This window comes from Lathamus discolor, chromosome 5 (genome assembly GCF_037157495.1).
Source record: "Lathamus discolor isolate bLatDis1 chromosome 5, bLatDis1.hap1, whole genome shotgun sequence".
NCBI classification, from domain to species: Eukaryota; Metazoa; Chordata; class Aves; order Psittaciformes; family Psittacidae; genus Lathamus; species Lathamus discolor.
This window is the reverse complement of record NC_088888.1, coordinates 3,358,069-3,382,297: the sequence shown is the minus strand read 5'-3', so window position 1 is coordinate 3,382,297 and position 24,229 is coordinate 3,358,069. Positions and strand designations below refer to the sequence as shown.

Sequence of the window (24,229 nt, the reverse complement as noted above, 5' to 3'; positions counted from 1 at the left end):
CTCAGAGCTTCTCTTCAGCTGAATTGTACTGAGGTTAAAAGAAAAAAATATATTATCACAGCCGGGACAGTTGTACATAGGGCTTGCAAACTTGTTTTTTCCTCTGGGATGACAGTTCCCAGGAAAAAAAAATTACCAGAATATGTGGAAGTTTTCAAATATTTAGGGATTTCTGATTTTTGAGGGCACTTAGAGCCAAAACTGGCACATAATCATGAACTATCCCATGAGGATCAATATGCTACAAGAATTGCCAAGTTTTATTTTTGTTGTTAAGAGAGTTCACTCGCTATAGTTACAAACTGGAGTGTTAGTACTGCACACCACTCTGCTTTAGATTTGACTAATCCACAGCGTAAGAAGGCAATTTTCACTAGATTATTGAAGAAATATGCCTTTCTGTCCAGGGAGAATCTGAAAAGGGAATAAATCAATGCCAGTGTGATTTTTTTCTCTAGCTGCATTGCCATCTAGGAACTAAGCAGACTGAAGCATCATTCTGTCTTCTGCATGGCTCATTGTGACAAACCAAAACCAAGAACACCTCACTTTAGAGCCATAGCTTCAGATGCAATACCCATATTCCATCATGACAACCTCTCCTACAGCATTACATGGCTTAACTCTACATGCTTGTTTCCATCTGTTTATGGCATTTGGCTTTCCTAAACTTCAAGGAAAGAGTTCTAGATTGAGTCTACCACAAACATATCATAGAATCATCATGGAATCATAGAATGGTTTGGCTTGGAAAGGACATTAAGATCATCCAGTTCCAACCCTCCTGCCATGGGCAGGGACTCCTCACACTGGACCTTAGTGTCTATGTCCATCTGTCTAGACCAAGTTATGGCTTGCCTAAGAGAAAAACAAGGAAACACAGAAATCATAAAGATAACTTACTACTTTGTTAGTGTGCAAAAGATTCTGCATACTTCCTCAAGAGTAAAAAGGATGCCTAGCCCTTAAAACAAATTTCATCAGCTCTATTGGGAACTTGCAACATCAGTTTTTCTCAAACACCTCAGTATTTATGCACATTGATGCATTGTGAAAGCTGACAGTCAAAGCACAGTCAATGAATACCCATTTTTCGTAACTTTTATTTAACTAGACAATTATTACTGGAATGACAAGAAAACAAATAAACCTTTTGGAAAATCCCAAGTCATCTGCCATGAAATGATTATGTTAGTCCACACACTATAAGTCAACTTCACCTCTGACGAAATACAGTCCGGTGGCAATGTTAACCTCCCAGTTATGATAGGGATAGATAGTCAGCTAACCCTGTTCTCTTCAGTATCAACCCTGCAAGTACTGATCTCATTCCCCCACTGGAAACTTCAAATCAATAACATATTATAGTACATTATAGTAACATTATAGTACATCTTATGCATGTTTCTCTAACAGAAAATAGAAAACATGAATGACATTTCGACATCATGCATTTAGAGTGGAACTTTGATTAAAGTAAATAAATAATGAATATATATAAGTGAACCATAAAAGGCTACAGAACAGTGTAATTCAAGAATATTCTGTAGAAAGAGACAGTATTTCCTACTAAAGTTAAAAAAAAAAAAACCCCAAACCTAGACATGATGTAGGAACAAATTATGATATCAAGTGGTCTACAAATAGACAATTCTGTGGAAATATATTATAATGAGAGTAATGATCAATGTACTCAGTGTTCTAGTTAGAGCCAAGTGGGCCATTTCACATAATGCTTTACAGTAAATACAACCTTTAAACACTTATTTTTATTCCCTGATACACATGCACCCCTCAGGAATGAAACTCTGAACCACCCAGACTCTTGACTTGGAAACAGCATGAATTTTTTATTCTGTGCTAGTGCGAATCTTACCAGAATCACAAATTCCTGACAAAATAATAATACAAAAAAAAAAAATAAGAATAACAGGAAAGGAGAAGGAAGAAATCAGCGAGACACATTCAAAATATGAAAACATAATAAAAACCTATGCAAAAGTCCAAACACATTTAATTTGCCATTTTACAGCCCAGTTCTGTGATCTGTCAGACTCTTTGGCAACTTCTTATGTCACCTTTCATTTTTAAACAGGTTGCATAACTTCAACACTAACTTTGTTTCCCCTCATTTTACCCAGGTCACTTATGAACATGCCAAACAATTCAGACCCTTCAGAGGTCTCTGTCGGACTTTACCAGCAACAAGACCAGCCACATTCCTCAGGCAGGCCCCCAAATCACTAGGAGGAGCTACACAGCACAAGACCCTCACCTTGGTGCACTTGGACTCACACAACAGCTAAGGTGAGGTGGGACATGGGAGGAGCCAACACCATGAGGATGTCTACTAGGAACACTTTCTCCAGCAGAATAGCTCACTAACAGCAGCCCAGCACTGCTTTCTCACTGCCTTGCACAGTGTTCAGAGGTGGGAGAGTGAAATCTCATGAGAGAGAGATGATGATGCTGCTGCATCAGGAGATGCATGAAATCAGACTGAAGAAAGCAAGTCTCAGACTCGAAGCATAATGCTCTGAATTTCTAATCCTCACCTCAACACATCAATGACTTGGATTAACACACACAACATACTTCATCCTATTCTGAGAAGCTCCTATTCTAACACCTCTAAACACCTTTTCATGAAACAAGTTGATGCAGAGAACTGACCCAAGCATTTTCAACTCAGTTTGTTAGAGTTATTTGCAACCAATCCAACCCAGGTTAACAGAACTATGGAAGTTGGACTCGTTATCTATGGGTTATGCTAAACCTTAGATTACAAAACACATATGGTCAAGCATGTACATAAAAAACAAAAGAAAGAAAACACAGAAGCAGGATGCAACAGCAACAGAGACATCTCAATGGCAGAAACAGAGCGCTGGAAGAGCGCTTTGAAGCTAAGAGATGTACACAAAACCTGTGACACGTAACTTCACGGGGCAAGATATTTTAAGCAACTCCAGCTGGAAAAAAAAATATATTCAGCAGACTAAAATACTTTATTAACCCTTGCACTCAACTTGTAAGAACAAAAACCCCTCCTAATAATCAAGCACACCAGCTCTTAACAGTACAATAAAAGAAAAAGGATTATGCAGAAACAGGCATCTCCTGTCTCTATCCTGCCATCTCTTCTAAGGTGCCCTGACACAGGAATGATAAAGGGTAAAACTGGGAGATGCATCTGTCCCAAAATTACATGGCAAAGTAGAACATAACTGCAAAATATAAAGAGTTACAAGGAAATCTTACCTGCAACATAGTCGCCAAATCCAATGGTAGTTAAAGTGATAACCACAAAGTAAATTGCATCTAGTGTGCTCCAGCCTTCTATGTGCTTGAATATAACTGCAGGAAGAGCAACAAATAGCACACAGCCAAACAGTATGAATATTATTGTTGAAATTATGCGAATCTTTGTCTGACTCACATTCCATTTCTGGAAAGGGAAGGGGAAAAAAGAAGAAACCCATCGTTAGTAAAACTGAACTACAGTACATCAGCACTGTACATACATACCCACAATGAGCACTAGCTGCTCAAGAGCACAGTGCGTTATAGTTCTCAAACAAATAAGGAAATCAAGTAGGGGTTTATTTTGACAGGGTTTTCAAAACAAACATGACTATCCTAGGAATCAGTCGCATTGGGAAATGCAGAGCAGGGCTGGACTCTTTATTGTGGCCACATTTGTGATCTGGCCAAGTTACATGTGTAGCATTTATTAATGTTAGCAGTAGATCATGCTGAAGTTTTGATAGGGGGACAGATATTTGTGTGAGCTCCAAGCAGTGCTTGCATCTGCAATATCTCTACCTTTGGGCATCCACAAATAACAGAATAAACCAAGTAATTTTTAACTGCACGGTTCCCTCTAATCTAGTAATTGGCTAAATAGAACCACAGAAAAATAGAGTGGGAAGGGAAGTGAGGAGATCACCTTTTCCAAACTTGCCCCAAGACAAAAACCAAATCCACCTAAGCCACTGTAGACACGCTAGTGGCCAGGCAACATGCGATCATGCTCAACTGTTTTCTTAATGCTTGCACTGCATCTCATCTCCTTCATTTTAAGCCTACTATTTATGGTCTTATCCAAGGCAAACAGAGCAACTGCTACTTTATTCTTTCCAGCAAACTTTTACAGGTGTTTTCTTTCAATCATATGTTCTATAGCCCAAATGCATGCATTTATTTCAGTCTTTCTTCACCCATCTGTTCTTATTGGTATTTGCTGACTCCAACAAAATAATCCATGTTTCATTATGTGTTGCACTCAAAGCTAGATATAACCCCCTTCCCTTTGCCTATTTATTTACACTTGTATTTCTACTTCTAGCTGGGAAGCATCATCATTTCACAGCAGTACAACATTAACCCATGTTAGCATATGAGCCCCCAGTCCTCAGAACTTTTCACAGAACCACTGAAACATTAGCATTGGGAGGGACCTCTGGAGATCATCCAGTCCAACCCCCTGACAAGGCAGGGCCACCTGGAGCAGGTCATTTCCACTGTTCTCTGAAATGCAACTGTATGTTTTATTATTCCTTCACCTGAATTTGTCCTCCCTGAATTGAATCCTGTACATTCAGACTGCTTTTTAAACTTGTCAAGATCATTTTGAATCCTGATTCTGCCTTTCAACTTTTAGTTCTGGCCCCACGTACAGATTACCTGGAGATTTAATAAGCCAAATCCTTTATCTGTTGTGTAAGCTATTAATGACTTCTCTTTTAATCTGTACAAAAGCTAGAACAGACCACTGCAGAGTCTCATTTGACAGCCCCTGCCAATGTGACATTCTTCCCAAAAAGTTTTCCATCCATTCAAAGCATGTTGATTCAATGCAGAAGAAGCAAAGGAACACGCAACACTGGAAACTTCCACAAAAGGAGACTAAGAATGAAATCAGACTGTTCATAATATATATTTTCTTGTATTTTAGTGTCAATGGAAACTGATTTTTACAGTCACCATGACCAAGATCCAGCTCTTGTAACCCAAATCACAGTAGGAGTTTGGGTTATGGCAACATGAAATTCCCTGCTCTGACCCATTAGCATTTCCTTTTAGTTCTTTTGGAGAACTAGTAAAGAGAATAAGGGAGAGTTGCTGACTGCAACATATAGATCAGTGTTCTCATTCAGATACTGCCAAGAGGTGTGCAAGATGCTGCTTTTTGTCTTGAGGCATTCTTGTTGTAGGAATACATCCATTATGAAAACAAAAACAATTATCCCTATGAGAAACAGGCAAAGAGACACAAATTGGTCTCAAATATTTTGTACTTTTCAGCAAAAGAATAAAATTTGGTTATAAAAGCCAGAAAGGACAAAATTAAAATGTTCTTATGAAATGTTCTTGCTTTTTTTAGACAAATCTCAATGGAAATGGGTATTATTCACCAGTACCATGTCTGGACTAAAATTGATGTTTCAAAGTCAAAAATACCTCCCTTTTCTTAAAACCTTTTCAAGCTTTTATTTACTTATTGCATAGATCTGCCCAGCACAGCTTCAGTTTTATTTGTTTCAAAAATGAAGCCATGGCAGATATTTTCTATATAGTAAAGGTGTCCTGCATGCAAGATAAGGGCTTGTTGCAGAAAACCAACCCTTCTAACACTTGCAATGCTGCTGCAAACCACTACAAAGTCAGGCTGCTTCTTAAGTATTCACTGGTTATGACACATTCTACATATCAAAAGACAAATAGTATTTCATATGCCTTTTGAACATTAGGTAACAGTTAAACCTAAAACAGTTTATTGAAGGTAATAAAACACCTAAATAATTAATTTTATTAAGTTTCATTATGCCATTTATTCTATGCTTCAAAAATATCAGTAAATACATTTTTAATAACTGCATTAGTAAAATACAACCTTAATAAACTTTTCTCTGTGTGAAACAGACTGAGTGAATTAAGTTCCTCTGCTAGAATTCAAGACATTTAAGACTGTTAGGGACAGGCTATGGCTGAGATTTATCAATATCTGCACAAGCTTCTGGTGGGTTTGACAGGTCTCTGCCTCTACTGAAGCTGTGCCATTTTGCATGAATAATTGAAGATTAGCATTAACCTCTAGGCTGTGTTAAGCAATTTAGTAGCAGAGGCTGAAAACACCTTAAACTGTAGAGTATCCTACAGCCTAGTGAGGAGACCACACAGAGAGGCACCAACACGCTCTGTTCCACTTCGGCTGTCCTGCTTCTGTGAATGCCCAAAGCTTTAGTCACCTACAACCTGTAAATCTCAAAATGTAGGTGCCTGCTTTCCTTAAGAGTGATGGCATCTGAGGTTTTAAGAATTGTGATTTTAGACTAAAACACTGAATGCCTTCTGTGAATTAAAGAAACAATTTCCACATTACCCCTACAGTTCCTGTATTCCATCTCCCCAAGTCATCAATTTCCTATTGACTTACATGAAAAAACTTTAAAGGCAAGAACTACAGCAAACTTAGGAGTACTATAAGGGCAAACCAAACTAAGTATTTTGGATCTTCTTCCTCTTCCCAACTACACTTCTTGTAGAAAATGTTTGGCTTCACCTAACTCTCAGAGATCTTCAGTAGCATGTTCAGACTTTGCAAAATTCTTCCTACCTTTTGCTATGCATCTGGTCACAAAGAGCAGCTATACCCTGGTTTTCATACTTTTAATTTCATTTGTTAACTTCAGAACAACAAGCAGCACGAAGAACAAATGAGGCAGGCAGCATACTCACAACAAAGGTGTCTTCTACTTTGGCAATTCCTTTTCCAAAGATTGTCCCTAGTTGATCTCCAACACCAGCCAACAGAAACCCAAACAGAGGGATTCCCAGTAAGGCATAGATGATACAGAATATCTTTCCACCTTGTGTGCATGGGGAGATGTTTCCAAAGCCTAAATTACAAACAACTCGAGATGTTTAAGAAGTTACATATATTACATTACACATTTTAAACATTCTGTAGGAACATAAGTGTTAAAAAATAGGTCCTATTAGGTTAACCATACGGCACAGCAAACATGGTGAAAAATGAAATGAAAGTGTAGGTCATACGGTCCTCTCTGAGCTAAAATTAAACTGCTGCACAATTCACCAACTTGTATGTTGTGTACTGTGGAGAACTCAGGGAGTTTTGTTTAAGAAAGGACAGCTTTTCTCATCCACTACATGTAATTAATACCAATTGGTTAAGCTCTGCCTTAGCCCCTGCTACCTGGAGATGTCTATTACTGGACTTGTAATTGGAAGGCTGCAGTACTGGTAAACAAGATATAATTTTCCTTCAGAAGTGCTCTGTTTCAAAGAGAAGCAGCCTGAAAAAAAACCCTCATAACAGGGATTTCTAGGCTGAGCAGGACTGCTCAGAGTCTTCATTATTAAAGGCTTTGGTTCTTTCAGTGTCCCAAACAAAGCTTAGAGAAACAGTTTACAGCTCTGTCCATTTGAAAGCGTAAAATCATTTTATATTCACTGGCTTGATATGCCTGTGATACCTCAATTGCTGCTGGTCCATTTAAGATGGAGAAACTGAAATACAAAGAGCACAGGCCCCAGCATCTGTGATACACATCTCCCAGGATGGGTATAGTAATGATTTTACCAAGGTCACATAGGCAAAACCCCACAAATTTCATGAGCATCACTGCTCCATTTTAATTCCAAAGTTTTCCTCCCACAAAGGATCACTCGTGCTTTGAAGGAGCAGTAGTAGTAACACACCAGTGCTTTTGACACTGTTTCACCTTTCTGCAGTCAAATGGAGAAGTTGTCAGAAAAAGGTTTATTTTCCATGGAGAAATTAAACAAAAGCTTTTTGAGTAGAAAAATAACTGCAAATGAAAAGCAAAATATTTTAACAAGTAATAGAGAAATTTGGTTTAGTGTCTTAAATTTTGCATAAGGTGCTTCTCATTTACACAAAAATCATTCAATGAAACCCAAGTTTTCCTGTGAAAAAGCTGATGGACAAACTTTATCATTTCCATTGAGAGCTTGCAATGGCTTTTTCTTTTCAAAATACCTTAGTATTTTTGCACAATGTGACTGTAAGCTTCTATAATATAGAGCACATTCAATGATGATCTTCGGTATTTAAGTATTTGTATTAAACTCTTTTGAGCATGTTGGTTTAATAGAAATTTCAGAAAGAAAATTAACAATCTCAATTTTTGGTTCTGCTATTCTGTAGGCAAACTACATCAAAGCCTTGTTTTCAAAACTCCTTCCTTTCAGTACAGAGGAGACAGAAGCTGCTCCTCACTCAATTGCATTAAAATAATAATGAATCACATTGAGAACATATTTTACTCCTATATCTTTTGCCTCAACATCAGTTTCCTGATAACAGTTGTTTAAGCAATAAATGCAATGTTGATAGAGTTCAGTTAGATTACAAAAAATAAAGAAGTTGATACTCATTTTTCCCAAATAATGACTAATGAACACTGACAAATTAAACAAAAAGAACAAGATTAGAGGAAATATCATCACTTACAGGTTGTGGAGTCCTCCAAATTTAAGTTTTCCCTGCCCTAATACAACGAAAAGAAAGCCTGACTCTGGCAACTGGAAAAACGTCAGAGTGTCTTTAGCCCAACCTAGCATCCTTCTCTAACCCAGGCCTAAAATTACTGACCATTATAATTCAGGAATTTCAGCTCCACTGAGTTTTCTCTGTCCCTTCACGCACCAAGCAGAAAAGACCCTTGAGTTTTCAAATAAAATTAGCTCATCACCAACCAAAAAGGGACAAACAGATACAAGCTCCTCTGTTTATGTAAACATGCCTGTTTATGCATCAGCAGGAGCTTGAATAGTTCCAGGGTGTAATTCCTGAGGGGTCCTAATGCAATTCAGAATCAGGAGTTTGGATACACCAGGTTTATAAGACTCATACTAGGGGATTTGGGAATTGCTCTCCCCCCTCTTTTGTTTTTGCAAAGAACTGTATTCACTTCAAAGCGGTGCCTCTTAATGGTGACAAAATACATGAAGCCCACGCCAACCAGGCAGTTTTGCCCAGTTAGCTTCATAAAGCAAATTGGCATTCTCCATGCATCCCACAGCTATTACAGAGACAACTGCTGCCGCAGCATACTTCTCATCTGCTGCTGATTGCTATGAGGACATGAAGTTCATGTTCAGCTCTATATATTCTCCTCCCTAAATCAGTATCATCTTGGCTCAGGAAAAGGATGGTACCTTACTTCTACACTCACAAATTCTTGCTTTACAGCCTGGAAAATGAAGAATTCTCTTCCATAAGCAACAAAGGTTTTGTATTATTAATTGTACTTTACAAAAAGATGTCACATCACTGGATAAAATAATCCCTCTCCAGCAGGTAGTAGTTTCTCTCTGTTCACATGCTCACCACACGTAACAAACCAAGGCACTCTCATAACAGGACACGTACTTAAGTGAACTGATCTACCAAGGGCTTTCCGTTACATATTAGTCATACTTCCTACAGTGTCATGTTTTATAACAGTCTGCTGCTGTACACCACAGCCTACTTCCCAAGTTACACAAATTGTCCTTACCTCCTAATCTTGGTTTCTCCAGCGAAAAACTAATCCATCATGTATGAAATGGGAGAGGAAACATTTACATTTCATATGGTTGATGTAATTGCCGAGGGGTTTATCTCAGAAGAGTATTACTGCTTTCTTTTTAAAAAAATAGGGGAATTCTGATTTTAACCCAAGGAAAACTTTGTTTCAGGCACTGTGTTTGGAGAGTAGCACATGGACACAGGAATGCCACCACCTATCCCTGCAAACCACACAGCTCTTTTCCACCTGCAGGGCAGGAATTCCTGGCACCACTGCAGCAGCTCAAAGGCATAGCATGTTCACTTCAGCGTTCCCACTTCTGCTCCAGAGGCTGGCATAAAGTCTGGCTATGACAGTCTTGCTCACCGAGAAGCCTTAAAGGCATCAGCTCCATCACACCATGCTCTCTATTGCACTTCCCTCCCTCTGAGCTGCTTGCCTAGAGGGGATGGTGCACACTAATTGTAAAGGCAGCCTCAGTACCTCCAGTACTCTTCACACCTTCTAGCCCCATGAAGTTTTTCTCTTCCTCTACTTCTGCTAAGTGGATAGAACCAGTTGGTTCTTTGTTACAACCAATACACCTGGTTCTGAACATGGACATGAAGAAAGCACTAGATTTAAACTTGCTAAATTTCTCAGCAAATTTCCCTCAAAGACTTTTAAACCAGCGCTATCTGCAATGAATGAAGCATGAAAACCTAATCTGCACAATGAGATCAGTTTCACTCAAGGCCACTTTCTGCCTGTACTTCTCCAAAATGCCTTCCCCACTTCACTTTCATTACCAGGAGCATAATTTACCTCCTAGTGCCACCAAATCCCTTTCATGGGCTGCTAAATGCTTAGCACGCTTGTACTGCCCAAAGGGCTTTGTGCATTCAAAATACATTGTCTCTGACAGCAGCTGTGAACAAGAAATACATTTTGGAAGGAATTTGCAGTAACCCCTGAGTGAATTAAGAATAAAACCACAGATTTTAGGTAGGTTGTAACTAATTGTTCTGTTCGACAAAATAACATATTGCATGGTTTCGTGTCCAGAACCCTTAGAGCCTTCAAGATGAAAATTGGATACAAAGAGAAGCTCAGTCCCTTTGGTCAGCAATAGACAGAAGAAAGGATATGCTAAATGAAAACAACCAAACAAAACCATGCACGCAAACCAGAAAATAACACTGTATAGGATTATTTTGTTTTATTTTCATGTCCTTTTCTCTGACATGTTTGAGGATGAAAGTAACTTACTCATTTGAAGTGGATTTGCTATCAAGTAGAAATTAGTAACTTTTATAGCTACATATATAGTACTACTTTTGAGCAAAACAACATATGTTTGAAGTGTTTTTTTTTGGGTGGGTGGTCCATGGCAAACAATAGGTTCTATTGCAAATGTGGAAAAGTTTGAAATGCTAGAATATTTCCTGCAATTGATAAGACATTCCTGTTCAGATGAGGTTCTTTGCATTCAAACCTTCATAAAAAAGAAGCTTAATAATTAAGAAAATCCCTGTTTTAAGCAGAGAAAAAGATCCCTTTGCTTTTTAGTTAACCAGTATCTCAGTCTTTCAGAAAGGTCTTTTAGATCCACACTTTCAAAGTGGAGTTTGAAGAATAAAGACTCCAAATCAATGTTTTTCACAGAGAATTCCTAGACAAAGCAGGGCATCTGCTGAAACAAGCTGGCTACAATTAAGTATTTCTCATGCGAGAGATTATAGGTGCTTTTGAGAGTTCTAAGACTAAATTTTACTTGCAAAATTGACTGGAAGAGAGTGCCACCACTTATGATTCATTTATATCAAATAGCTTGAGTGGGATTGAAAGGTCTGGGGAAGGTTTGAAGCATTTTCTTTCCAAACAAGAAAATGTAAATTCAAATACCAGTAAATGTTTTCCCATTGTTTTTGACACGCTTCAGATTACACAAGACATCATTCATCAGACAGCAAGCAACATGAAAATTATAGCAAAACAATGTCATATTTTGAGAGATGAGAAACTGCTCCTGGCTGTAGGGTTGGATATGTGGTCAACTGATGACACAATTCAATACTGAAAGATTAATAATTTGGTGAACATGCACACCCTTAATTACATGAAAATGGATTAGAGAAACTTGGTACTAAGAAGATTGTAGAGGCTCAGAGGAAAGGATCAGCTCCCGGCTGCTGAATCCCATGAGGCCAGAACCGGGTGAAACAGCTCCATGCCCTTGGCTTCAGCCACCAGATGCTCTGTGTAACTGGTGGCAGCACTGCCGCAGGTTCACATCCACCCTGACTAAGCAGCTCAATTACAGTGACTACCCTTTCAAAGAGAATACATGTGTTTTGATACTGAATGTGAAGTGGATTTTTAAGAGATCAAAATATGCTTTTTCCAGGCCTTGTGGGACTATCTGATGAAATCTTTATGAAAGGTACCTTGCTGAATTTCGAGTAGTTAAGATGGTTTTTCCCTTGGGATTGCCACTTCAGGTCAGGAGATCAGCATTTATATACATACCTGCCCATTAGTGCCAAAGTAATATAAGGAAGAAGTTGGTGACGTGCTGGAATGGGCTGCCCAAGGAAGTGGTAAATGCTCCATCCCTGGCAGTGTTCAGAGCCAGGCTGGATGGAGTCTTGAGTGATATGGTATAGTGCGAGGTGTCCCTGGCCATGGCAGGAGCTAAAGGATCTTACGGTCCTTTCCAACCCTAACTATTCTATGATTCTACTGCTGTTTATTTAAAATCATTGCTTAGCACAGCACTCCCTTTAGTATTATCCGGAATCTAGCATTCAGAATTCTGATTTTCAGCACTAACTCTTAATTCTGTGTCACAGCAATGTCAATATATTATTTCAAAGGTTATAATGTTCTGGCTCAAGCCTGAAAAATATTATATTAAAAAAACCCTCTGAATTTCTAATAATTTTCTTTTTCCAACTATGAATAACAACAAGAAACCCTAGACTGACATTAATAAAACGTGGAATATTCAAGAATTGATGAGACAGAAGCTGATCTCTTTTCAGTCATTTCTTTTCATCCAAGTTCTGTGGGAGCAGTAGTCAAAAATCAATAAAACTTCTTTTAAAAGAACAGGCTATAAATATTCATAAAAAGTAAGTTTTCCTCAAGTCAAAGTGCTGTGCTGGAGAGGTGAAGGAGCATTATAAGGAAAGTCTCTGTATGGATATAGAAGCTGTCGCAGTATTCAGTAACTCACATTCAGTTGCTAAGGCAATTTCTCAAGAAACTGGGTAACAGCTGTTAAAAGACTTTTAAAGTTTAAACATGAATTCAGATAGCTCTGCCTCCCAGTACAGGCTCCTCATTTCATTCAGCTGCCAGTTTGCTCAGTGATGAGTATCTGCTTCTCATCAGCAGTAGGACTTATGCCCCTTTTTCAATGACTTCCTTTCGTTGTCATTGCTTATATCTATTTTACCCCTAAGTCTTATTCCAGTAAAATTGAATCAGCACCAAAACCCCAAACTCCCACTTGCTTTTTTCCTTTAAGTGAGATTGCTCAATGGGAGCAAAATGCCTGGCTAACACAGCCAAAAACATGGTGCGCGTTAAAGTAAAACGATAACAGTCCACAATATAATGAAACTTTTACTACCCATGTATTCTTACCACATGTAAATACTTAAAAAATGTGACAAATTGACACTCATTTTGCACCAAAAGTAATGAATAATTTACAAGGCCAAGTACAAAGTCCTACACCTGGGTTGAGGCTGCCTTCCATATCAATCCAGGCTAGCAGATGAAGTGATTGAGAGTAGCCCTAAAGAGAAGGGCTTGGGGGTACTGGTGGATGAAGGACTGGACATAAGCCATCAGTGTCTGCTTGCAGCCCAGAAGGCTAGTCATATCTTGGACTACATCCAAAGGATCATGGCCAGAAGGTCAAAGGGGGGGATTCTGCCCCTCTACTCTGCTCTTAGGAGATCCCACCTGCAGTCCTGCTTCCAGCTCTGGAGTGCTCAGCACAGGAAGGACATGGACCTCTTGGAGAGGGTACAGAGAAGGCCACAGAAATGATCAGAGGGGTGGAGCATCCCTTCTATGAGAAATGGCTGAGAGAGTTGGGGTTCTTCAGCCTGGAGATAAGAAGACTCCAGGAGGACCTTATTGCAGTCTTTCAATTCTTAAAAGGGGCCTTTCTTAAAAGATAGGAGTTACTGTTTAGCAGGGCCTGTTGCAATAGGATGAGGGGTGACAATTTTAAACTAAAAGAGGGGAGGTTCAGGCTGGATGCAAGTAAAAGTTCTCTATGATGAGGTTGGTAAAACACAGGCACAGACTGCCCACAGAGGTGGTGGATGCATCATCCCTAGAGACATTCAAGAACAAGCTGGATATGGTTCTGGGCAACCTGACCTAGTTGATGTCCCTACTCATTGCAGGGGCTTAGACTAGATAAGCTTTGAAAATCCCTTCTAACCCAAGCTATTCTAAGATTGAAGTGATCCACAGAAAAAGCAAGAAATGACAATTTTAGATGTATTGACAAAAACAATCTATGAACAAGTTTTTCTGATGCTGCAACTTTAATGGACATCAGATTCCTGCCCACCTCCCTCCCAACCCTCGAGTTTGGAGGCTTTCTTTTATTACCTTTCCTTTTTGTTCCCTATAGATAAAAATGAAACCTGTTTCTTCAATTACTTACAAGTAAAGCAATTCTTGATGCTGGGCAAAGCAAACTCTTCCTGGCCTCTCCATCCCAAATACAAAGCAGTGCATATGCTTTCCAGCAGAGTTAAAAACTACCCTGCCAGATCATGCTTCTGTGTTAGCAAAACAAAAGTGTTAGCAAATTAAAACTATGGTGGATTTACAGCAACAAATGATTCATGAATAGCTGAAATGTCAAGTCACCAGCATTTGCCTTTTCTCCTGAGGAGCAATGTTATTCCCAGAGGTGACGACATCTAGTTTCTCATGAAACATGTACTGTGCCAGCACAGATATTCTGCAAATGCACCCTGGTTTCAGTGAAGTTACAGATTCAAAACAAAACCTAAAAATCCCATAATCCTACAATCAGCAGAATCACATCATGTTAAGCTGATGCAACTGGCCAAAGTGAACGCAGGTACAATGGAACACCTCTGCTCTGGAGCCAGGCTGAGAGACCTGGGTTTGTTCAGCCTAGAGAAGAGAAGGCTCCTGAAGGGGAGACCTTAGAGCAGCTCCAGTTCCTAAAGGGCCTATGGGAAACCTGGAGAGGGGCTTTGGCCAAGGGCCTGTAGGGACAGGACAAGGGGAATGGCTTTAACCTGCCCGAGGGGAGACTGAGCTGAGCTCTTAGGCAGAAGCTCTTCCCTGTGAGGGTGCTGAGGTGCTGGCACAGGGTGCCCAGAGAAGCTGTGGCTGCCCCATCCCTGGCAGTGTTCAAGGCCAGGTTGGATGGGGCTTGGAGCAAGCTGCTCTAGTGGAAGGTGGCAGCGGGTTAGAGGTGGATCATTCCATGGTTGTACCATGACACATTACACAAGCCAGAGCTTTCTTTGTGGCTTTAAGCTTTTCTTCATGCACCCTGTTTCACTTGAAGAGACCTTTCACCAGGTCAATGTTCAAAAAAGTAATTATTTTGCCTCAGTTTTGCCGGTGTTCCGTATCTATTCTTGATTATAAGCTACACATACACATCCCATCTATTCAGATTGTTTACCCTGAATCAGAACTAGGCAGAGAAATTCTGCGGAAGAGACAGCATGCCAGGAGAAATGGGAGGCAAGGAGACTGCCGAGAAAGAGAAACTCCTCCTTTGCACATATAAGCACACAATTCTTAATCTTAGTAAGACTGGTAGGAAGGAAGCTCTTCAAGAGAAAATACGTATATACACACACGTTATTTTGCACATGATGTGAAATAGCTGAGTATTTTATTACTAATAAAAAATGCCTCTCGATGCAGTGAGTCCTAATCTATACCAGAATGTTAAGAAACACAGTTTCATCAAAAGAGTTAAGATTGGAACACTACCAAGCTTCTGAATGAAGTAGCTCTGAAGATTTTCATTCATAGCATTATTTTCTTTAAAAAGAAAATGAGATAGTTCTGCCAGTGAAATTCACCATCAAGTATCTGAAAGTGTGAGGTCAATCCCCTATTTCTCTTCCCCCCCGCCCCGGAGCAACCTTTACAATTAGGGCTAAAACAGAATCTTATAAAGACGAAAAATGAACCACTATGCACAAACTGACTTCACGTTTTAGCTCCTAGCTTCTTATGTGCTATATTCCTGACTCAGCAAAGCAAGTAACATGCTTAACTTCAAAAATGTTTCAATTTATCTCTATTCAGGTAACATTTAAATATCTGAAAGCACACTCATTCTGCCAGCATATACACCTGCAAAGATGAACAAGCATATACACTTCTGAAAATGAAAGTCTTAACAGGTTTTTCAGTTGATTTTCAGCATGGTTCTGATGTAGCAGAAATCAATCCTGGAAATCATGCTGTCACCAGCTCTTTAATTTCCCAGAATTCCGCATTATGTATCAATAAATCTCTTGTTATAATGTCATTACCCAAAGCAATTGAAGAATGTGAAATTACAAAACTACAAAAAAATATTTAAAAATCCTTCAGAGGTGCAAGAATTTATTTTTGCTTCAACAGTTTTCAGTCTTTGGGGTCTTAAATTTATGCAGGTGTGAGGGTTTTTCCTCTGCAGTGAGTGCTTCATTAGAAGGCAGAAGAAGATGAGCACTCGCTGGCTCAAGAGCATCCTACCAACCGTCAGCACAACTCTACGTCTTCACCCAAGCCACTCAGAGCTATCACTCTGGAGATTCTCACCTGATTCTTTGACAAAGAGAACAGCCTAAAGACCTCTATAAAAGTATAGAGTCAAGTATTTTATAAGATGAGTTTGTGATTCTCAAAGGTTCCTAACTGAGCAATAATGGGATATAAAACTGTCTCTGTACGTACTTTAAAAGCCATTAAAAAGATAATTGTCAGGCAGTGAAAAATTAGTTCCAAACTTTGTGCTTTTGGGTTTACCTCCCCAGTTTGCTTTTGAAAGAAGCCAATGTGATTTACAGTGGACAGGGCTTTCAGCAAGCAGCAAAATCATGAACAATCATTTCCTTCATGCCTCTCTGAAAAACATGGACTACGATTTCTTTTTCTTTCACAAAATAAAAGGAATCTTTTAGAAAGAAATTAAAAATGCGACAATACTTCATGAAACAGAACACAGCTTTCTGCTAACGGTCTTGAATTTATGTAATCTTGCACTTCAGTTCACAGGGGGAAAAGAAACCGTAAAATATGTATAAAAATTAGCCATATGATACATACTTCTCAAACACTATTTCACTTCTTGCCCTACCCTTCATGGTCCTGAGCTGAAATACAAAGAGCTAAATCAGTGTAGACTAAGCCATCTGACTGCAAGCACATCTCAGTCTCGATTGGACCGTGGAATATGCACAGTCCCCTGAAATCAAGAATACAATCTCAGACCAAGCACACAACTAAGAGTAAAAACCCTTTTTATTAAGCAAAGTGAAACTTCAAAAGGAAAATAACTTGAGATTTTGACACCTAAAAAGCCCAGATCACCAGCTCACACATGCAATGCTCCTCTCCCTCGTGGCTGTGCGGCATTACACACAACCTGCCTCTTACCTGACCTTCCCAAAAGGCCTCCAAGTATTCCCTAACCTTACATCCTCCTGGAGACTATCATCCTGCTGTCCCATTTCAATCTAAACTACCTGAAAGCATTTCACACCCACAGGGTCAAGCGATTTGGTTTCCCCATCCTTTGGTCTAAGAGCCCACATGAAAACGAATGATGACTCAACGATACCAGAAGCAAAAGTTCAGCTTGCATTACCACTGCCAAACAGAAAAATAGGAGACAGAAAAGGGAAGAGAATACACACTTTAGGGAGTGCTTATTGGTGTCTTTCAATATCAATGCTTTAGGCTTAATGGATGCAGGTTTGATTTAGTTCCTACTTGGAACAAACATCTTCACCTGTATGTCAGTTTTAAAACACAAACATCGATTTATGTTTTTACTCTGCCTCTCCTGAAGTGTCAGTGCATCTTGTAAAAGTAACAGCTCCCTTTTCAACAAAAGCACAGTGTCTGCTTGAACTGAAAGATGAGGAAATCTGTATCCTCAATAAAATAGTTTCTCTTCCCTTAAAAAATGAAAGCGTAAAAAGGTATGCACAGCACAGCAGTTATGCAAGCTAAGGCCAGTAAATCTTAACAACTTTTAAATCGGAATATTCTTGAATGAGAAGAACAGTTACATTAAAGTATACCCTATGCCCTCATTCAACCTTAAAAATTAAGAGTTATATGGAGGTGGGAATACTTTTAATAGTATTTTAGCAGATAGCATCTATTGATACTAATTTTCCTATTGTTATTGCAGGAGTCTGAAATGCATTGCAGAAAAGAACATGCACTACTTAGCCTCACTAAAGGTTATTACTACTTCATTACTACCAGAAATAAGCAAATTGTAGCTCAAACTCATCCTTGATTATACAGAAAGTTTCACCAGCATTTTAGCTGCTGTGAATTCTGTTAGTCAACCCAGTTTGAAATGATAAATATGCATGGAAATTAATATTCCCTAAGCTACATGTTAGGAAAAAAATCCTGTACAGAGAAAGAAATCTGCGCTCATTTTCTTTAATGGTACTTTGCTCTTTCACACAGAAAATAATTGCCTTAAAATATATAGGGTTTTTTACAAGTAATCTGCAGCAACGCTCATAAACTGTCTTTGAAGATCTGAACTGGTGATGAGTTTAAGCATGTTTCTGTTCCTCTGGGCTTCTAAAACACTTCTGACATTTACATACATGGCTTTTGTTCACACAAATATTTATTAAGTTGTTGTTTATGAGCCTTTACATCCTGAACAGGTATTTGTGCTAATTTCCCATACCATCCTGATAGGACAATGTGATATCCCAGATATTTTGAGTCCAGGTTAATTTAAGGGTATTATATTTAATAATGTAAGACTGCCTGTTGGAAGCCAAATGCTACAAAACAGTTTCCTCAATTTTGGGGGGCAAATAACAGCTAATTTTGCAGAAGGCTGCATAACAATTATGCCATATTTACTTTACATGGGATCAGGGAACGATTACTATTGAAAACGTTTTGTAACTCCAGCTGCAACAGGATCTCATTTTCCTCACGTACCTAGAATGGAAGCTAATTGGGACAATAACCGGAAAAGCAGTGAATGGTTTAAAAAAAATCCCACTCAAAGCCCAAATTCATTCATTTAGGCTTTGTTTCTGGTTCTATTGGACACCATTCATTTAAGAGAACACCATAATCCTCCGATTATAACAACTGATTTTGCAACAAGTAATTGATCTATCATAAACTGAAGCCTAACATTTTTTAGCATGTTTTAACCAGGACTTCTTTTCTGGGACCAGAAACATTTGTAAGAGCAATCTGCGTCAGTTTGGTATCTTCACAGCTTCATTTGTCAGCACAAAACCAGGAAACAATTTGTTTGTTGCCATTTGGGTTTTTTCAAGGTAGCTCTAACTCTTGGTAGAAAACAAACCATTGAATGATTTCTTTATGTTCACACACAAACAGATGAAAGCTAAATTAACATATGTCTATTCACATTCTCAAAGACTCAGTGGGATTCATTAGTGTCTTTTGATTCCTTTCAAGTAATCATGTACAAACGTTACAATATTTGTCATAGAATCAAAGAATGGTTTGGGTTGGAAAGGACCTTAAGATCATTCAGTTCCAAAGCCCTCCCTGTGGGCAGGGATGCCTCACAATAGACCATGTCACCCAAGACTCCTTCCAACCTGGCCTTGAGCATTACATTACCTGGCATTTTAAAAACTGTGCACACCAAAAAAGTATCCTTAGGCTCTCCACTGCCTACTAAGACATTAATGAAATCCCCACTGCACTCCAGGTGTTAAAGTTGAAGTCAAAAGAACTTATGCACCACATTTTTCCCCTCCCCAAATAAGACCACAGAATTAACTGCATGTGTTTTTGTAGTTCATCGTATATTAGATCCAATTAAAAGCATGAAACTCCAGGACATAAGGGCTTTCCATACTATGGCTCCTGAAATCGATCTGAAGTCCTACTTCAGTATTCAAAGCAGAACAGAAGTGTCTTGCCTCCACACAAAAAATGGGAACATCCCATATTGCAAGAAGTATAAGTGAATAAACAGTAATTCCAAATGGAACTGGTGGCAATTTAAGTTACTGGGAAGCCTACAGAACTATATACATTAAAATTACAAACAATCAGACCAGAAATATTTTTCCTAAACAAGACTCTCAATTTAATTTATACTTCGTTCTGAAATTCAGAAGGGTCAAAACAGATACTAAGCATTTATTTCTGTCCAAAACTTATGCAAATGCCTACAGATTAAACTTTCTCAGAAGAAATACTGTTCCTAAATGCATTTTTCTATTAGATTCAAATGGTTATTTATGACTTCTGGAGGAATTCACAGCAGCAGAGCTGAATGAGCCAAAGCTGTCTCTAACAGGAATAGCCATAATGAAAGCAAGTAGACACAGGACTCACATGCAGCCATACCCAGAAAACACAGGGAATGTACTAAGACTCTACATAATAGTACCCTATCCCTTTTCTCTTGTTACTCACTTCAAGAAAATTGCTCCAGACATTAGCTCATACTAAATCAAAGTGTTCCAGAAATACAGTTAAGTTATTTTAATGAATGCATATTACTGTGTTTCAATAAAGAAGAAATGCCCTTCCAGAAAGATATGAAGGCAAAGCTTTGAACAGTTTTGCTTTCAGGATCCACGCACACAGCTTAGAAATACATGCAGACAATAAGGAAAAGAGAGCAAATCATTAGCTTGTATACAAAGAGCCAGTCTTATGTCTCTTGAAGTGAAAAAGAGAAATCAATGCTTAAAAATCAGAATAGAATTCTCAACATTGGTCCATAGCAACCATCAAGAACACATGTACTTGGAGTTCCAGATTTCAGGTTATTGATTCTGATGAGATGCTTAAGCCCTTGGACATCGTAAGATGTTGATCATGAAACACATAAATCACCTTCCTTATCTGGAGAAGATTTTTGCCAATTAAAGATGGAAACCAGCCAGAAGAATGGTATAAAAAATCTCCACAGATCTCTAGAAAAATAACCTACATTCGATTTAATCTTCATCTGCTTTCAGATGTATATTGCAAACTAAAGTTAGTTAAATATATAGTTCAAATGGTTCTCTCTCAAAACAAGTAATTCCCCTCCCAATTCTTCCTCAGGCAAAGAACATACTGTGAACTGGAAATAAATTTATTCAATACTACAGAGAATAACTGGCTCTAATACCACAATTCTTTCCCCTTTTAAAAAATGTCCTACTGCATAGGACTAAGCCTCTTGATGCTGCATTCTCTATCCTGAAAAACAGCCTCCAGATGTTAATTTCCATATATCAGTAGAACTGGGGAAAAGAAAAAAATTATAAATCCAATGTCTGCAGTGGAGAAACACAATATGCATTCAACAAAAGCTGGCACAGAAGCTGGCATAGAGCTTGCAGAGAAGCCCTCTTCAGCTGAAAACTGCATTGTGTACTACAGCTGTGTCACACAACCCTGTACTAATAAACATCTGGTGCACAACCAGTCTTTCCTACAGCACTGATTCTGATGAACTGAGAATCTAGAAACTACTGCAGAAGCTTAACACTCAATTGAACAACTGAAGCTAGGAAAATAGAGGATTCCACAGAAAAACATCCTCCAAAACAGAAGTTTCTCCAGGCATTGTATCACCTTTACACAAGGCAGCATCTATTTCTTACTTAGCATCAGTAGTTTCAGATGCAGGCCTGCCTGTAACAATAGCGGAAGGCTGGGAGAAATTGGGCGATATAAGAATGAAGGAAGTTCAAATCCAATTTTTAAGAGTGGACAAAGATGTTGCACATTTCTCAAAGTGGCTACTGCTTTCCTTTCACTATCTCACTCCTTTCAACCCCTAGCCGTCTCAAGCTGATTTGAGAACAAATCTCTCCTTGCAATATATATGAACATTAGTTATATACCCTGTCCTTTGGACAGTTGTGTAATGCATTTAAAACTATAAATTATAACGCAGCTTCTTCCTGTAAAAGCTCTCTGCTGAACTAAATCACCTTTATGTTGCTTATGCACAAACAGAAAACCAGACACACTGCTAACTCCTTTTCTTTAGTGAAGCTACATGAGGGTGTCCTTTTTTTCCCCCCTGCTGTATTCCTAAGGAGGAACAAAGGGCAGGTCACTTTGTCCCCGGAATTTACTACCCACATAACTGTTTCTGGCTTCAGCTACCACTACCCCTGTGCTGCTTTATCTCCTAACATTAAGAGGAACGCATCTTTTAGCCAAGTGACATGAGATGTCGTGGCTGAGGAGGCTGGAAACAAAGGAGAACAGCAGGAAAAAAAACATGAAAAGGCAGGGTTTTTTTGGGTTTTTTTTTGTTTTTTTTTTTTTTTTTTTTACCCACAGTTACTGAATTATCTTTCTTTTATTTGCTCCCACACTCCTTTCACAACACCCCCTTCAGAGAAGGTTGACAAAATCTTGAACCCTTCAGAATTTACCTCCATTAAAATGTCTCTGACCAGAAATGAGACCAGGATCCAGAAGAGATCCAGAGGCTCTGGCCATGGTACCAAAGTTCCTAAGACAGTATCTTAACAAAAGATACTACTGTTTAGTTTCTCTGCCAGAGATTACAGCAGCATGAGCTGGAACACCGCTCAGGGCTCCAAAAATGCCCACAAAATCCCTTAGAGACCTTACATAAAACTGCACTACTCTCAAAGGGACTGATAATACTCATCCAAGATCACTCTTGCTATCTCTCAAACCAAAAGTCTCTCCAGGCAGGTCAAGGTTACCTGTCAGTTAAGAGCTTCACAAAGAGCACCAAGTGCTGCAGGCGCCTTCCCACCAGGTAGGGAAGTATCAGGGCAGAGAGGAGATGACCAAATGTGTCACCACAATGCCACAAGCTAGTGGGTCACAGCCTTGGTGCAGCCATTTGGCTGTGAAACCATCTTTTACCCCAGTTCAGAGCAGAACTGCAGACACCAGAGGTTTTAAACCAGTGTCTACTTATATGCTGGCTCAGGGGATCATTTGTATCTTTGCATCCCAGAGACAAAGATGTTCATTGGATATTATACAACAACTACCAAGGTATACAAGCGACATGTGAAGTAACACTCAAACAACACACAGAAGATCTTAGGCACACAGTACATATATATATATATATGAATGATTCCTCACAGCCGCTCTCCTCTTTGATTTGAAGAGGAATTTCTGCATGAATAGAAAGTTAACATACTCCAGAGGTGGGAATAATAAATGACTATTAAAAGGGAAAGCCATATACTGCCTGTAGAGATGCTAACATATTTATATTTAAAATATCTTGATGCAAATACATATGTGTAAATGTATGCTCAAACATACATTATACTTTAATCATACATTACTTGTGCAGCTATAAAGAAATATACTGTCTGCAGATTGTGTTATTCTGTTCTTCCTACCACATGGCTGAGCCATGGTATTGTAACCAAATCCCAGGAAATCTTTATATCCTTTAATACATGACATATCCTTCCAATTAAGTTAGTTTAATCCCATTAGCTCTAAGCAAACTGAGGTAAGTTATGGGAGCACCTGCAGCTGCCCTACAATACAGGTACCAGGAACTAAATTGTTCCACTGTTAGAACAGGTAAGAGAAACCCCCTAAAACTCAGTGCAGAAGTACCTTACTAGGTTGGACTCGCATCCAGCCTGAATCTCCCCTCTTTTAGTTTAAAATCATCACCCCTCATCCTGTCACTTCAGGCCCTGCTAAAGAGTCTCTCCCCATCTTTCTTATAGGTCCCTCTTAACAGCTGAAAGGCCACAACAAGGTCTCCCCAGAGCCTTCTCTTCTCCAGGCTGAGCAACCCCAACTCTTTCAGCCGTTCCTCATAGCAGAGGTGCTCCAACCCTCTGGTCATTTTTGTGTCCCTCCTCTGTACCCTCTCCAACAGGTCTGTGTCCTTCTTGCACTGAGGACTCCAGAGGGGGATGCTTGACTGCAAGTGGGGTCTCACCAGAGCAGAGGAGAGGAGCAGAATCACCTCCCTTGACTGCAGTGGAAAATGTCCAAAATACAGTAAGTGTGGTAGCAACTGAGCCATTGGTGAAGTACAAGATAGCTGAACTTACATGCTTTAATGAGGTTGAAAGCCAGTGAGTTGATAGAAAAACACGATTTCTATGAAAAATAACATTTTGATGTGCATATAAAAGGACAAAGACTGGCAGAGAGGACTTGAGCAGCAACCAAATAAACTCAGAGTCTAATTTGTAAAAGATAAAACTAGAATGGCACAGATTTGAAGAAATATTAAAGAATATATCACCAAGTAACCAGGAGGTTAACTAGCTCTGCACTAGAACCTGGTGGTATTCCCCAGATTGAAGGAAAACTCTTTTAATACTGTTTGTTCCCAGTGTATTTAAATTAATTTGTATTAGTATTACTGAAGAGCGCCTCACAGGAAGCACAAAACGTCATGACTGCAGACAGATTTCAGAAGCATGCGCCTCTACCAC

The 24,229-nt window shown here is 39.1% G+C and overlaps 1 protein-coding gene across 11 annotated transcripts in view; it reads right to left on the bottom strand.

Moving 5' to 3' along the window:
* The window catches only part of KCNK2 (potassium two pore domain channel subfamily K member 2), a 128,066-nt gene that overhangs the window by 21,656 nt on the left and 82,181 nt on the right, over positions 1-24,229 (bottom strand). For all 11 annotated transcript variants that reach the window (XR_010612792.1, XR_010612793.1, XM_065679422.1 and 8 more), the window contains 2 exons: positions 6,742-6,902; positions 3,262-3,448 (listed from right to left, as the gene is read on the bottom strand). Coding sequence is in view for 9 of the 11 variants with exons in the window: in XM_065679422.1 (XP_065535494.1) it covers positions 3,262-3,448; positions 6,742-6,902 (348 nt within the window). In the remaining 2 variants the exon portion in view is untranslated. The remainder of the gene's footprint in view (positions 1-3,261; positions 3,449-6,741; positions 6,903-24,229) is intronic.